Source organism: Notechis scutatus, chromosome 2 (genome assembly GCF_049901735.1).
Source record: "Notechis scutatus isolate UNSWTSFEM ecotype Mainland chromosome 2, rNotScu1.2, whole genome shotgun sequence".
NCBI lineage: Eukaryota > Metazoa > Chordata > Lepidosauria > Squamata > Elapidae > Notechis > Notechis scutatus.
Genome location: NC_142010.1, coordinates 90,550,554 through 90,563,595, shown reverse-complemented (window position 1 = coordinate 90,563,595; position 13,042 = coordinate 90,550,554). Strand labels below are relative to the sequence as shown.

The window sequence follows — 13,042 nt, the reverse complement described above, 5'->3', positions numbered from 1 at the left end:
CTTCTGTCTTGTAAAAACAGGTGGGATAATTTTCATAATGCTAAGAAAATAAAATATACCATAATACGTGGTTTATAGTATAGTCTATAACTAATCAGTTGTTTCTAAGCTTTTGGGATGCTGCTAGTTTTTGTCGTGCTTTTTATAATCTTAAATGTTTATGTGAAGCCTCATGATATATGATATATAGAGTGGCTATACAAGTTGTTGCCATTTGTTTTTGCATTTTTAATAAATATCTTCCAGTTGCTTATATTTCCTTTGAGTTCTTAATATTTAAAGTGTCACATTAAGAACTTACTTCAGTATTACAAAGGTTCAAGTCGATTCTATAAATGTCACATCCATCAGCTATTGAAAATGCAAATTGGGTTTTGCTTCACCTTTTCTTGGTAACATTTATTAAATTTCAATTGAGCAACATAGGGAATTAGCATTTTCAATTCTGGGAAAGGATTGCAAAAACCTAATGTTTGTCTTGTTTTAATATATATTTCTTGAAATTCTCTTCCAGAAAGAAAGTATGCTCACCTAAAGACCTGCTGAGTATTGAACTTCAGCCCTACTTTATTTGTTATTTGTTACATTTTGCATTTTTCCCACAGTATTATTTTATTATTTATTTGTTAAATGTATTTGCTGCCTATTTTGCCTTGAGGCTAACTCTAGGCGGCTTACAACAATTTAATTTTTTTTAAAGGTGTTAAACTTGTAAAATTATTTGGCATTTTGGTGACTTAAATGTTTAAGTTGATGAGCCAAAGAGCCTCAAATGAAATAATTGAGGAAATTCAAAAGACTAGATTATCATGCACAACTTTGAAGCTCCAGCATACTTTTCAATATTCAGGGTAGCTTTATTTTGAATACAGTAGTAACAAATCTCACTAATTTAGACCATACCTTCATGATAGGTATTCTTATTTGTTTTATTAGGAGTTTAACATAATGGGGTGACCCCCTATTTACTTTATGGACTGGTCTGTTCCACTGTGCTGTGAATAGCGAAGCCTATTCAGTCATTCATCAACAGAAATATTTAAAACCCCAGATAATAATACAATAATAAGCAGGCCTTGTGTTAGAGTTAATAGCATTGCTATCATATGATCATCATATTGTCTCATGCAAGATATTTTAAAACAAGCAAGAGCAAAATTTCATCTCTTTAGAAACAGAGCAGGAAAGAAACCAGTTTGAAAACAGTATTAGAATAGTCTTCCAATAGTGATGAAATATCTTGCATCAATAGATTAATACATCAGATAATACATATATAATAAATACAGTACATTAAACATAGTCTTTGACTTACTACTATTTTTTCAGCAACAGTTTAACACTATTATGTTAAACAGTATAACATTATTATGAAAGTATGATGAATATGACCAATCCTCTGAGTTCTTTCCATTGCAACATTCGCATGGTGCTTGGCAACTGTCTTGCATTTGCAATGTGTTGCAATCCTCTGCAATCATGTGATATCATGCCATCCACAGCCTTCCCTGTCAGCTTCCCTAAAAAGTCAATGGTAAACTGGCAGGGAAGGTCACAATTTGTTGTAATAAATCCCTCCCTGAATCTCTCTGCTCTTTTCTCTCGCCCTTGTGCACCCTCCTCAATTCTCACTACATCTCCCTTGCATCCCCCATACACTCTCCCTGAGCCTTGCCATGGCTCCCTCATGCTATCCTCTCACACACTCCCTTGCATTTTCCTCCACCTTCCACCCAGCATTTCCCATTTATCTGCCTGCCAGCCTCATTGTTAATTGCCCGGGCCTTGCAACTTTCTGCCAGTTTCTCCATTAACTTCGTTGTGGAAAGTCAGCAGGAAATTGTCTCACCTAACTATTGTGGCATTCAGTTTACAACTGCATTGCTTTTTTAAAAAAAAAAAAAAATTATTTTGAGTTTTCATGAAACAAAACATAAATAAAACATATTTTTTAGTGAACAGCATGGTTCCAGGTTTTTACATCTCTGTACAAATACAATCCCAGTTACATATTCATTTTTCATATTTAAATTCATATCATTACCTCTACTTTATATATTCTATATTAATTTTTTCTCAAATACTTCCCTCAGGCTTATTTCATAGCTTTCCCATTCATTTAGTCTATTTCATTTCCCTTTCAAAAATTTTCATATCTTCCTAATAATTGTACTTTTATCTGTCCTGTTTACAATTTCATCATATATTCTTATTTTATCATTTCCACGAAATACCTCATTTCAAACATTACAAAACAAGGTTTCCCCTTTAGTTACCAACTAGAGTATGCCACCTTCATATTATTTTCCTTTCAAATCCCATTAATCTTTCAACTTTTAAATTGTCCCCTTAAACATTTATAACATTCAACTCCTAATAGCTATATTATAATATATATCACTTTTCAGTTGGATTCCGTATGGTACCTTCCCCTTAAAATACCTCCCATACACTTTAAACTTCAAAATAAGAAAAAGAAATTAATCTATTCAAATTCATCTTAGAAACTGATATTGATCTCAATATAAACATTCTCATAATTCATTTCAACTATATAGGTTATTAAGAATAATTAATATACATATTTTCATACATCTCTTTTTCCCTTATAGTCTTTTTACAATAATTAGATTCCATTTATTAACTAGTAAATTTCTCATATTTTTCTCCCTTTCATCTTTATTTCATTTATCCCTATATTTAATTTAACTGTTAACAAGCATTCCATTAATAAACAATACCAGCTTCAACTTTCCACATATATTTTCCTATTTTCTACATAGTTTATTATTTGTAATGTATTTATACTATCCCTTGTCACCTTGCAGAATCCTCTCTCTTAGCTTTTTTTTAACCATTGTCTCTGTGTCTTTTAAATAAAACATTTCCTTTTATTTTTTTTAGGTTTCAATTGTTCTTTACTTCCTGATTCTGTTTCTTGTAATTTCTTTTACCCTTTATTTTTCCCCTCCTTTTCTCACTCCAGTTTTTGTCCCCCTCCCTTTTTAAAGCTTCCTTCTGTAATCCTCTTTTCTACTTCTTCCTTACATTTTGTTTAGTTTTCAAACTGTTCTCTTTTCTAATTACTTCCTCTAATCCCCAAGTTTTAATTCCCTTTTTCCCCCCTTTTTGTTTCAACCCTCGTTGTTCCATTTGTTTGTTAAAGATGGCCTCTTCTTTATTCAGCTCTTCATCTTCTGGTACTCCTTGTTGTTCCTCATGTTCTAAAACCACCATTTCTAAAAATTGTAACGCAAATCCAAACAATTCCCCTTTCTTTTGCAGCTTTTTTTTCATTTTTTAAAATTCCATTTTCAGTTCCAGAAAAAGCTCTGCCATCTTTAAACACTTCTAACCAGCACTTTAAAGCAACCAAAATATAAAAATTATTTCCCACAGTTATTTTTAATTAGTTCATCTAGCAATCCAATATCCAAAATTTCCAAAATCACCAGATAATCCCAGAACAGTTTATTCTTACTTCTTTCTTTGTTTCAAAGTTCAATGCTTCACTTTCACTTTCTGGAGGCTCTATTTTATTGTAGCAAGGTTTCACTTACTTTGTATCCTTTAAAGATCCTTTAAAAATTCACAATTAATTCCTTTTACCACCAGGTGGCACTCTCTGCTATGTCCAAATTCCACCCTTTTTCTTCCGCTTTTTTTTGTCTTTAATGGCTTTTAAGTTTCAAAATTCTTTATTTTTCCTTTGACACATTCAAGTTCAGCTTTAGATTTGCCTATTTAGTGTCAAGATCGTTTTGAGCAAATATCTTCAACAGGCTTCTCTTCTGAAGTTCAAAGCCACTTTCAGCTCTCAAATTTCCCCCTTTCCCCCCCTCTTTTCTACCACCACTTTAAAAGTCTTTCTTTAAAATTCTTGATTATTTTAATTCTGGGGTACCTTGTATTTAGATATTACTACTGCTTAGCCCGGTCATTCAAACTGTCCTCTTTTTCTCCACTCCTGCACCCTGTTGTTCGATCTTCGGGGTGGCCATCTTGACCACCACTACTGCTACCTTCGAAGAGGAGTAAATGCCAAGCCAAGGAGGGGAGATCTGGCTCCCCTCAACCCAGCTGGCAGTCTCCCCCTTCTTCGCCACCTCTACGGAGTGGCCTCAGCCCCAAATCCAGTAGATCGGGGCCCTCTGGCAGAGAGCACAAACCGAAACTGCAGACAATCGCGGATTTTGGTCCGTTGCCGAAGAAGCCTAACCAGAAGGTGGTTTGCTTAGAAACATGGGTTTCGGTCTCAAGTGTTATCGTAAGTCGAGAACTACCTATATCCTTTTTAGATGGTACAATAATTTTAAATACTTCAGCATTGTGAAATGTGACCTATTTTTCTGTATATGTAAATCAGAGCCTGATATAATCAAGCTTTCAGTGATAGGCCACCACTTAAAATACACAAAGAGTGTTCTATCACATACATTATCTGTAACTGATAATACTGTGCCTATTTATATCCTCCGAATATGATAAAATACTCCTGTGATGCTAAAAGCAAATTAAAATAACCTGTGTAGGTGAACAAGGCTTGAAATTAATGTACCATGTGCTCTAATACCACTGGTGTACAAAGGTTTGTACTTCCTCTACATTCATTGCTTACAACTTGCCATTGATAAATTAATCTTTTTTTCTTCCAAAAATAGCATATACCTACACTTTAATACTAGAAAATGTTTTTACTTCTGAAGAGGATGAAGGATAAAAGCTGCTTGCCAAGTAATTCGAGAAATGCAACTTTGGTTTAATTTTTTTAAAAATGTTATTTACTCAGTTTTCCCCCTTTCTTCTAAAGGTGCTCTGACAGAATGCTATGATGAACTGGGAAACAGATACCAGCTTCCTGTCTACTGCCTTGCCCCACCCATCAACATGATAGAAGAGAAGGGTGACCTAGAGACTCTGGATTTTCCAGATCCACCGCCTAACTCCGGTCATGAATGCCAGCTTCGTTTACGTCTCTCAACAGGCAAAGACCTCAAACTTGTGGTCCGCAGTATGGACACTGTGTATCACATGAAGAGGCGACTACACACAGTGGAAGGCGTAGAACCTAGAAGTCAGCGATGGTTTTTTTCAGGCCGGCCACTCGCAGACAAAATGAAACTGGAGGAACTGAAAATACCAAGGGATTATGTGGTGCAAGTAATTGTGAGCCAGCCCTTAACAAATCCTGTCTTGGTGGAGAACTGATTTTTGCCTATATGCCTCTTCTTTCTTTTCCCTGCTCTTCTATCATGTGGGGACTTTTTCACTTTCCATTCTCTCCTGCAAATGGTTTGGTTCCAAGCAAAGGCCAGCAAACACTCCATCTGTGATGGAATTTAGGTAAAAACATACATGAGCAAATATACGCACACACAAACCTTACGTATAAACACACAGTCCCTGTTCCTAAATTATCCTTGGAGGCTTTGTTCAATTTAGTATTTCTTGACACCACTCTTAACAAAGTAAATGGAAAAATGCTTGTGATAGAGTGAGCCTGAAATTCAAGGTTGATAATGCTAAAACTGTGCTTTGAACTGTAAGTGATGTATTGATCCATGAAGGTGAAAAGCACTTTTTAAAGGATTAAACCAAATGGAACTGTTTCATGAAATCAGTGTCACTTATAGTTCAGCTGATCATTGTAGCTCCCCTGGTTAATCTAGCATGCTGTGATAGTTGTAGGGGTTCTTTCTATTAGGGTTTTATTTACTGGCTCAATAAGACTCCTGCTTAATAGCGAGTAGCAAAGAACTAGAGGTACACTCCAATAATGGTATATTCTCAAATTCAGGTTTTACTACATTTTGGTACATTCCAATTTAGCAACAATTTGCTAGGGCTGACTTCAGGGTGTATAAATACTGCCGTCTGACAAATTAGGCAATAATTTATTAAATACATAATTTCTTGTCTACTGTAAGCTGTCCACTATAAGGAAACTTGCTGTACAAACCTCTGTCACCAATAAAAGGGCCTACCAATAATTCTACACTATTATGATAGATGAAAAATCAATTATTCAAAGTTTACCAGTTTGAAAATATTAAAGGCACAGGACATCTTTTATTTAATATGTTCAGCTCTGATGTTTAGAACAATAGTTTTGAATCTTCTTTACCCTCAAAAATAGCAATGAACTAATTAGGAAAAAAGCACAAGCTGGTTTCATACACTTTTCTAATAAGAGTTTGACTTGCTTGATAGCATTTTTACCCACTGATATTTGTATTTTCTTGCCATAATCAAGCCTGAGGTTTTTATTCCTACTCAGATTAAATATACATATGTATGTATGCGCACACACTCAGACACACATACACTGTCATTGTACACAGAATGAGAGAAAATTATGAGAAAGGATTGGAAAAAAAAACCCTCACTAGCAGGTGAAAATATTAATAGCCTGTATAGCACTAGATCTTTCCAATATACCATTAGACCCATAAGTACATTTTTGGGGATTCTGCATTGCATGTAGAATTACGTTATTTTCCCTGAATTCCTAAATAAGTTGTAGAGATGGAAGCTTGCATTAAGACTGGGTTAATTTAGTTTGTAAAAGCAGCATATATACCCCATAAACATTTAAATAAGAGAGCATCTTTCAAGTGCTCTTATCTTCCATGACACCTGTTCATACTTATGCATTTAACAGTGTATAAAGAGTGCCTGTGGCAAATAGATTATAACTTTTTATAGTTGATAGGTTTTAAATGATGTTGTCATTTATCTAGACCTCAATGTGAACCTTAGCAATATCATACAGGATTTTTCCCTTTAGAATCTGAAGGTAAGACATTCTTTAGGGGAGTAGGTACAGTATATCCTTTTAAGAGTGTTTTGAGCGACGTTAGTAATTATTCTCTCTAGAATAATAAATACATTGGAGAATGGCACTGATAAAATGTATCAGAACAATGGGCATATTCATTAAATATATTATTTTAAAGTGGGGCCTGTCTTTGGGTCTGCTCCTTGATTCTGATATGGTCATGTGCTTGATAGTAATGTCATTATTTCTGATATGTTTGCTGGCTAAATACCAAATCTAATTTATCTTTCTTTATGCACATGGACCTTACAGTTACAGAACTTCCAGTTTTAATTAAACTGATTTTTTAAAAAAAAGATACAATGTGCATTATCCCGATTTTTTCATTTGGAAATCAGTTTTTATATTTACATGAATGTATCATGCACCACAACTATAGAACTCTTCTGGTTGTTGTCTATTACTGTCTGATCTAGATTAGGGTCAGTTAATAATTAAAATGTTTTTTATAGAAATATTCCATAAACAATAACTGTTTTCAAATTGTTAAGTTTCCCATTTTCTGAAATTGTTGTTGGCGTCCCATTAATATTAAGAGCCCAACAGGCATTGAATGAATTCAAAATCCTGCATATCACTAGGGATATTTTTTAATATTGTGACTAAATGAAGCAAAGTCTGGATGTGCTTTAAGTGAAATTTAAATTTCTACAATGTTAGCATTTTCATTTATTTGGGCAGTGCCTGAATAAGGAATATGCACTACATGCTGTGCAAGTTACAGGATTATACATCAGGAAAACTATGACAAAAATTATTATTTAGCACTTTTTATTTTTTTCCCAGGACTATTTAGAAAAGGAAGAAAAATTGCAGCTTTTATTAAGGAAAAGGTGAAAGTATATATATGATGATTTTTGTAACTAGTACTCTTTTTATGTATTAACCAAGTTTATCAAATTAAGTTTCCTGATTGTCCCTCAGTGAATTATATTTACAGTACTATTGCCACAAACATGGGGATGGGGTGGTGGAATCAGCACAAAGGGAGTGAGCACCAGCTTCTTCCTGTCAACTGAATTAATAGGTAAATCGAAAGAGCCAAGGAACAGCCTCTGCTTCCTTTCCTTTTTCTCTTCATTGAGATAAGAGAGCTGTCCTGTTATTCAGAGAAGGAAGTTGATGCTTTTCAGTGTTGATGCATCAGAATTCAATTGTGGATCTTCAACAGCTGCCCAAGAATGCTGGCCAATATGATTATAGACCTTTTAGAATTACTGTAATAATTTTGTAAAAACAACATCTGGAATATAGTCAGCTGTAAAGCGCTCATCAGTAACCCTACTGCTCAGAAGTAATAACCATCAGAATGCATTAAAATGATTTCTGTGGGCTTTTATGAACAGAATGCACATTGGAACAATTTTTTTTAAGGCTCTGATCATTTTTCTCTAACATGCTTATAAAACAGCATGGAAGGCACATTGCAAAACATTCCCTGAAAAAATGAAGGATACCATTCTTACAATTAGAATACTTTGGAAGACAAAAACGAATTATAAAGTTAGAATTTGGTTAACGCCAACAAAAGATCAATTTGGGGCAGGTGCATGATAATTTAATTCTTCTTTTGCACTGATATAAGATCTATTCATAAATAAGGGATATTTAATATCTGGTTTAATTCATGCATATCATGAATAATTTTTACTTTGAATAGAAATTGTTTCTCAGAACAAAGGAAGAGTCTGGTGAGTCTATTGTTTCTTTTTCTGCTCCACAGAAGTTTATAATATATCATTACCACCATCATCCGACTCTTAAGAAATAATAAACCAACTACTATAGACTTTTAATGTTGTTAATCTGCAAGACAGAACAATTTCATTTGTTGCTTGAACAGAGGTTCAAGCAAGCACTGTGTTAAACTATATCTATATGTAGTCAAGATTCTGATTCACTGTCAGCTCAGTGTCTACAAAATGTGCCTCCCTTTTCACTCCTATGTAAGGTAGTATATCTTACAAAGATATAACACTTGGCCTAGTTATCAAAAGCAAATAAGAGTTTTCCCAATAGCCATATCAAATTCCCATAACATTTCTAATTAACATTCTTTTGCTGTTGAATTAGAGCTACAAATATATCCAATAGTAACTCTGTTTGAGCCCTTGTCTGGCAAAGGTGTCAGTACTATATGCTTCAGAGTTAATGGATAATTTATAATTTGCTTGTTCTGGAATAGTCTGAAAGACAGAAGCAGTGCTTGTACTGCATTGTGTACAACAACATAGCAACAAATTAATGTAAGATTAGACAATGTTCACTGTGCTTCACTATGCTGCAGAAAATGTTGTCAGTAATATTAAGGAAATGGTCATATAAAAATAATAATTATCTCATCTCTAAAGAGATGTTCAAAAATAATTTGATAAAAAAGTGTTAAAAATAAGTGATGGTAAATCCCTCCATTTTATTAATAGTATGGTTTCACAATTCATTACATAAATAATTAGGATTTATACATAGATGGTAAGAGCAATATATTTAGTTGGGAGATAATGTTTGTTTGATAACACATGATATAATCAACTGACAAGGTGCAGAAAAGTTTTTACAGAACTGCTTTCATTTTTTTAAACATTGAAACCCAAACATAAATTAATGCAACAGCTATGTGTATATGTGTACACACACAGACATGCACGCAGGTGCATTGGAAACATTGACATATTAGTGTTGATTTTTTTGCTTAATTTTGAATGTTATAATCATATACATCACTTTAAATTCTTGGATGTTCTAACACAAACACTCCTTACGTTTGTTTCATTTTTACATGATTGTGCATTCATAGTGTTTGCTTATGATTATGTGGAGCTTTCCTTGAAGTGCAGTTTCTTCATCAGTCTAGCAATGTGCTTCACTTACAAATGCCTCCCAAGTGTGCTTTAAAAATTCCATTTCTACCAAACAATATGTAAATAGCAGAAAGAAATGCTGTGCATGGGAGATACAAAAATGAACCAATCTACATTTCAACATTTTACGCAAAGCAAGAGTATATTAAACTAATACTAGCAATTTCTATTGGCTAGCATCCATGTTCACAAGATTAGTTGGCTGATTTTTAAAATAATGATGTAGCCATAAACTATTCATTCTTTAATTGAACTCTTTTGTTTCCTTCCATCTCATTTTGAGAGTGGAATATTGGAAGGCATATTGGTAGATGTATAGAACTAAAAAGTATAAAAGGGGTTGTTTTTTCTCCTTAGAACTTGCTTCATAGTTAATTTTGAACAACAGTGATGGGTTTCCACATGGCATTAATAATCCATGAAAAATTATGTTCATGCCTTCTGATTAAGGTCACGGGGTAAATATTTCTGGAAATAGTGCAGATGGTTTGCAAACCAGAACTATGCTGTTAAACAGAAGATCCAAATATTGCTTTTATGAAGAATAGTAAAAATGTATCTGTTTGAACCCTTTTTCTTTCCTGGTAGTTAAATCAAGCCAAAGATGGAAGTCAGCTTAAATTGTATTTTTGGTTTTTCTGATCTGAACTCAACAGATATACAAATCATTTCTGGGGCTTTAACTGAAATAATGAAATTGCCTTCTATCAAGGGCCTTCGTTGTGCCTCTCTTCTCCATATCCTGGGAATGTTAAGAAACTGGAGACAGCCTTTCGAGCAATTGTTCTCTAGGCAGCTGGCAGTGTATAATGACACTCTTTTTCTGATGTGCTGAGCAAAGGGCTCAAGTTTAATGTCCTCTTTGCCTCTTGGTAGTAGCTTCCAAAGATGGCTGGTACCATCAATTTGTATTTCTTGAATAAAATATCTTCTCTTTTTCTGGTAAATCCTTTTTTGTACACTGTTTGTTGTGTGCCATGTATCTAAGAAGCATTCGTGTTCTACATATGGTTAGTAATGCAGTACACAATTTAAGTGGCTAAAAAGAAAGTCAGAGGAATTACAGTGATGTGACACCTTCCTGTAGCTTTTATAAAATTAAAAAAAAATAACTTTATGCATGGGTTGTATGAACCTTTTTTAAGAAGTTTTTTTTTTTTTCATTAGCCCAAGAATAAATTCTTGCTCTCTCTGACCACAGCTTATATTCATGCTGTATCTCTGTCACGGCAGTAGTCCTTGGCTACCGATTCTGACATCTCTGAGCACGAATAGTTCTATTTGAACAATGAAATGAAAAGTATAAATGAAACTTTTTGATTTCAAAAAGGTAAGAATGTATATTATAGAATGCTACGTGTTAAAAAGAAAAACGAAATGCCTTTTAGTTATTTTGGGGAGGGCTGAGCAATAAAGCTAATACAGGATATGTCTTGTTTTAAAATACAAGTTCTGTGTTCTTTCTCTCTCAAACTAGAGCTAAATTATTTAGTGATTATTTCTATCCTGCCTTGCTGGAGTCTAGGTCAGCAAATGCCCTTGTATATACAGTATTATTATAGCAAGGCACTGGTATGCCTAATTGAAAATTCTAAATCTGTTTAGAGCATTCAAAGTACTGGATACATAGTATCATTACTCCCTTATGTCATTTTTAGCTTCTACTCGAGAGTAGTAAGTTTATGAGTGGGAAAATTTTTGGTCCAAATGATCCCACAACCATTGATCATTTTTAGTCAGCAAATCCTTTGTTGCTAATTTGATTATAGAAGTGCCATGGTTATGTCCATGAATGAATATTTAATATATTTACCTTAAGATTTCTATTTTGCTTGCTTACTGTTGTTTTAGTCCACTTTTCTATTACCATCTTCCAAAACCTACCTTTTTTTCCTACGGATCATAAACCTATATCTGATGTTTTTTGGGTTTTATTTACCATGGTGTTTGTGAAATACTTCTTAAAAATCACACATATGAAAAAGTAATAAAGAGTTCAAAAAGTGACACTGCATTTTTTTTTAGGTATGTCCCCATCTTTGGAAGAAAAATAATTCAACTTTACTTCATATAAAAATGTGCCAAAAAGCCACAGCAGCTGCCAGCATGCATACTAATCAAAATGTATGTGTATTTCTAATGTTTTAGAAATATATTAAATATCTCAATGCAAAAATTCAGGACATAGTTTCAATACTATGATGGAAATTCAGGCTGACCATGACATTCTTCCCCCAAACGAAATGTAATTCAATACTCTCTATTCTAAAGAAATGGGAAAGTCCTTTTGCAATTAAAAAAAAAACACCTTTCTTTGAAAACTACTCATGTTTGAAAAGTTTATAATTTTCACTCTTGGACATACTAGTTTATTGCTATATAAGGTATCTCTATAAAAGGATAGGAATATCAATTGGAGCACTTTCCTTATGTGTGGTGCCCAGAATCTATTTATGTACCATGGATATTTGTAGAAGGCCACAATCTGCTCTTTTTAGACATGCTGTCAATCTAAATGAAGTCAAAGAAAGTCCTGCAAATATATAGTTGTGGATGTGGAAGATCAGGCAATGAATCAGTTGGAGAGAAACCTCATCCAACCCACCATCACTCAAAACTAGGCACGCACGCCCCTAACTACCTCAATTCCAACTACAACTGGCCTTAAATGCAAGCTACTCAATGCAAGAAGCCTTGTGAATAAAATACCTGAATTTCTCCTCTTACTAAATACAGCTAAATTCAACATCATATTTGTCTGTGAAACATGGCTCAACGCATGTCTCCCCGACTCCATTACCTCAGTGAGAGACTATCATGTTTACCGATCAGATCGTGAAATCCGTAGAGGAGGTGGTGTTGGTATTTTCTATAAAAAGTCCTTACATCTAAAAAACATCCAAGTTACCCAGGAGCTTGCTCTTCCAGAGACCATCGTCTGTGAACTGTCCTTAAATATCACATTTCGATTCTTACTATGTTACAGAGTCCCTGATTATGACATCGAACATGTAAACAAGCTAAATTCACTACTAACATGGGCAACATCCTGCCCACACACTTTTATCTTTCTTGGTGACTTCTACCTCACATTAACTGGACCCTAAACAAATGTAAAACTGAACCCATACATGCAACCTTCTACAATGCTGTAACAATCCTGAGACTGGAACAACTAGTAACCAACAACACTAGACTAAACAACTGCCTCGATCTCATCTTCTGCCATAGTTTGAATTCAATTTAGGGAATACAAATTAAAGAACCCTTTTCCAACAGTGACCACAGCATGATTGACTTGTCTCAACATACGTCCACACAAAAATCAACACAATGATGTGAT

General features: G+C 34.1%; 1 protein-coding gene across 2 annotated transcripts in view; it reads left to right on the top strand.

Moving 5' to 3' along the window:
* Positions 1-10,640, top strand: part of UBTD2 (ubiquitin domain containing 2) — an 85,173-nt gene extending 74,533 nt beyond the window's left edge. For both annotated transcript variants that reach the window (XM_087955443.1, XM_026688276.2), the window contains exon 3: positions 4,811-10,640. In XM_087955443.1, coding sequence (XP_087811569.1) covers positions 4,811-5,208 — 398 coding nt within the window. In that variant the 3' untranslated portion in view covers positions 5,209-10,640. The remainder of the gene's footprint in view (positions 1-4,810) is intronic.
* The last annotated feature ends 2,402 nt before the right edge of the window (positions 10,641-13,042 follow it).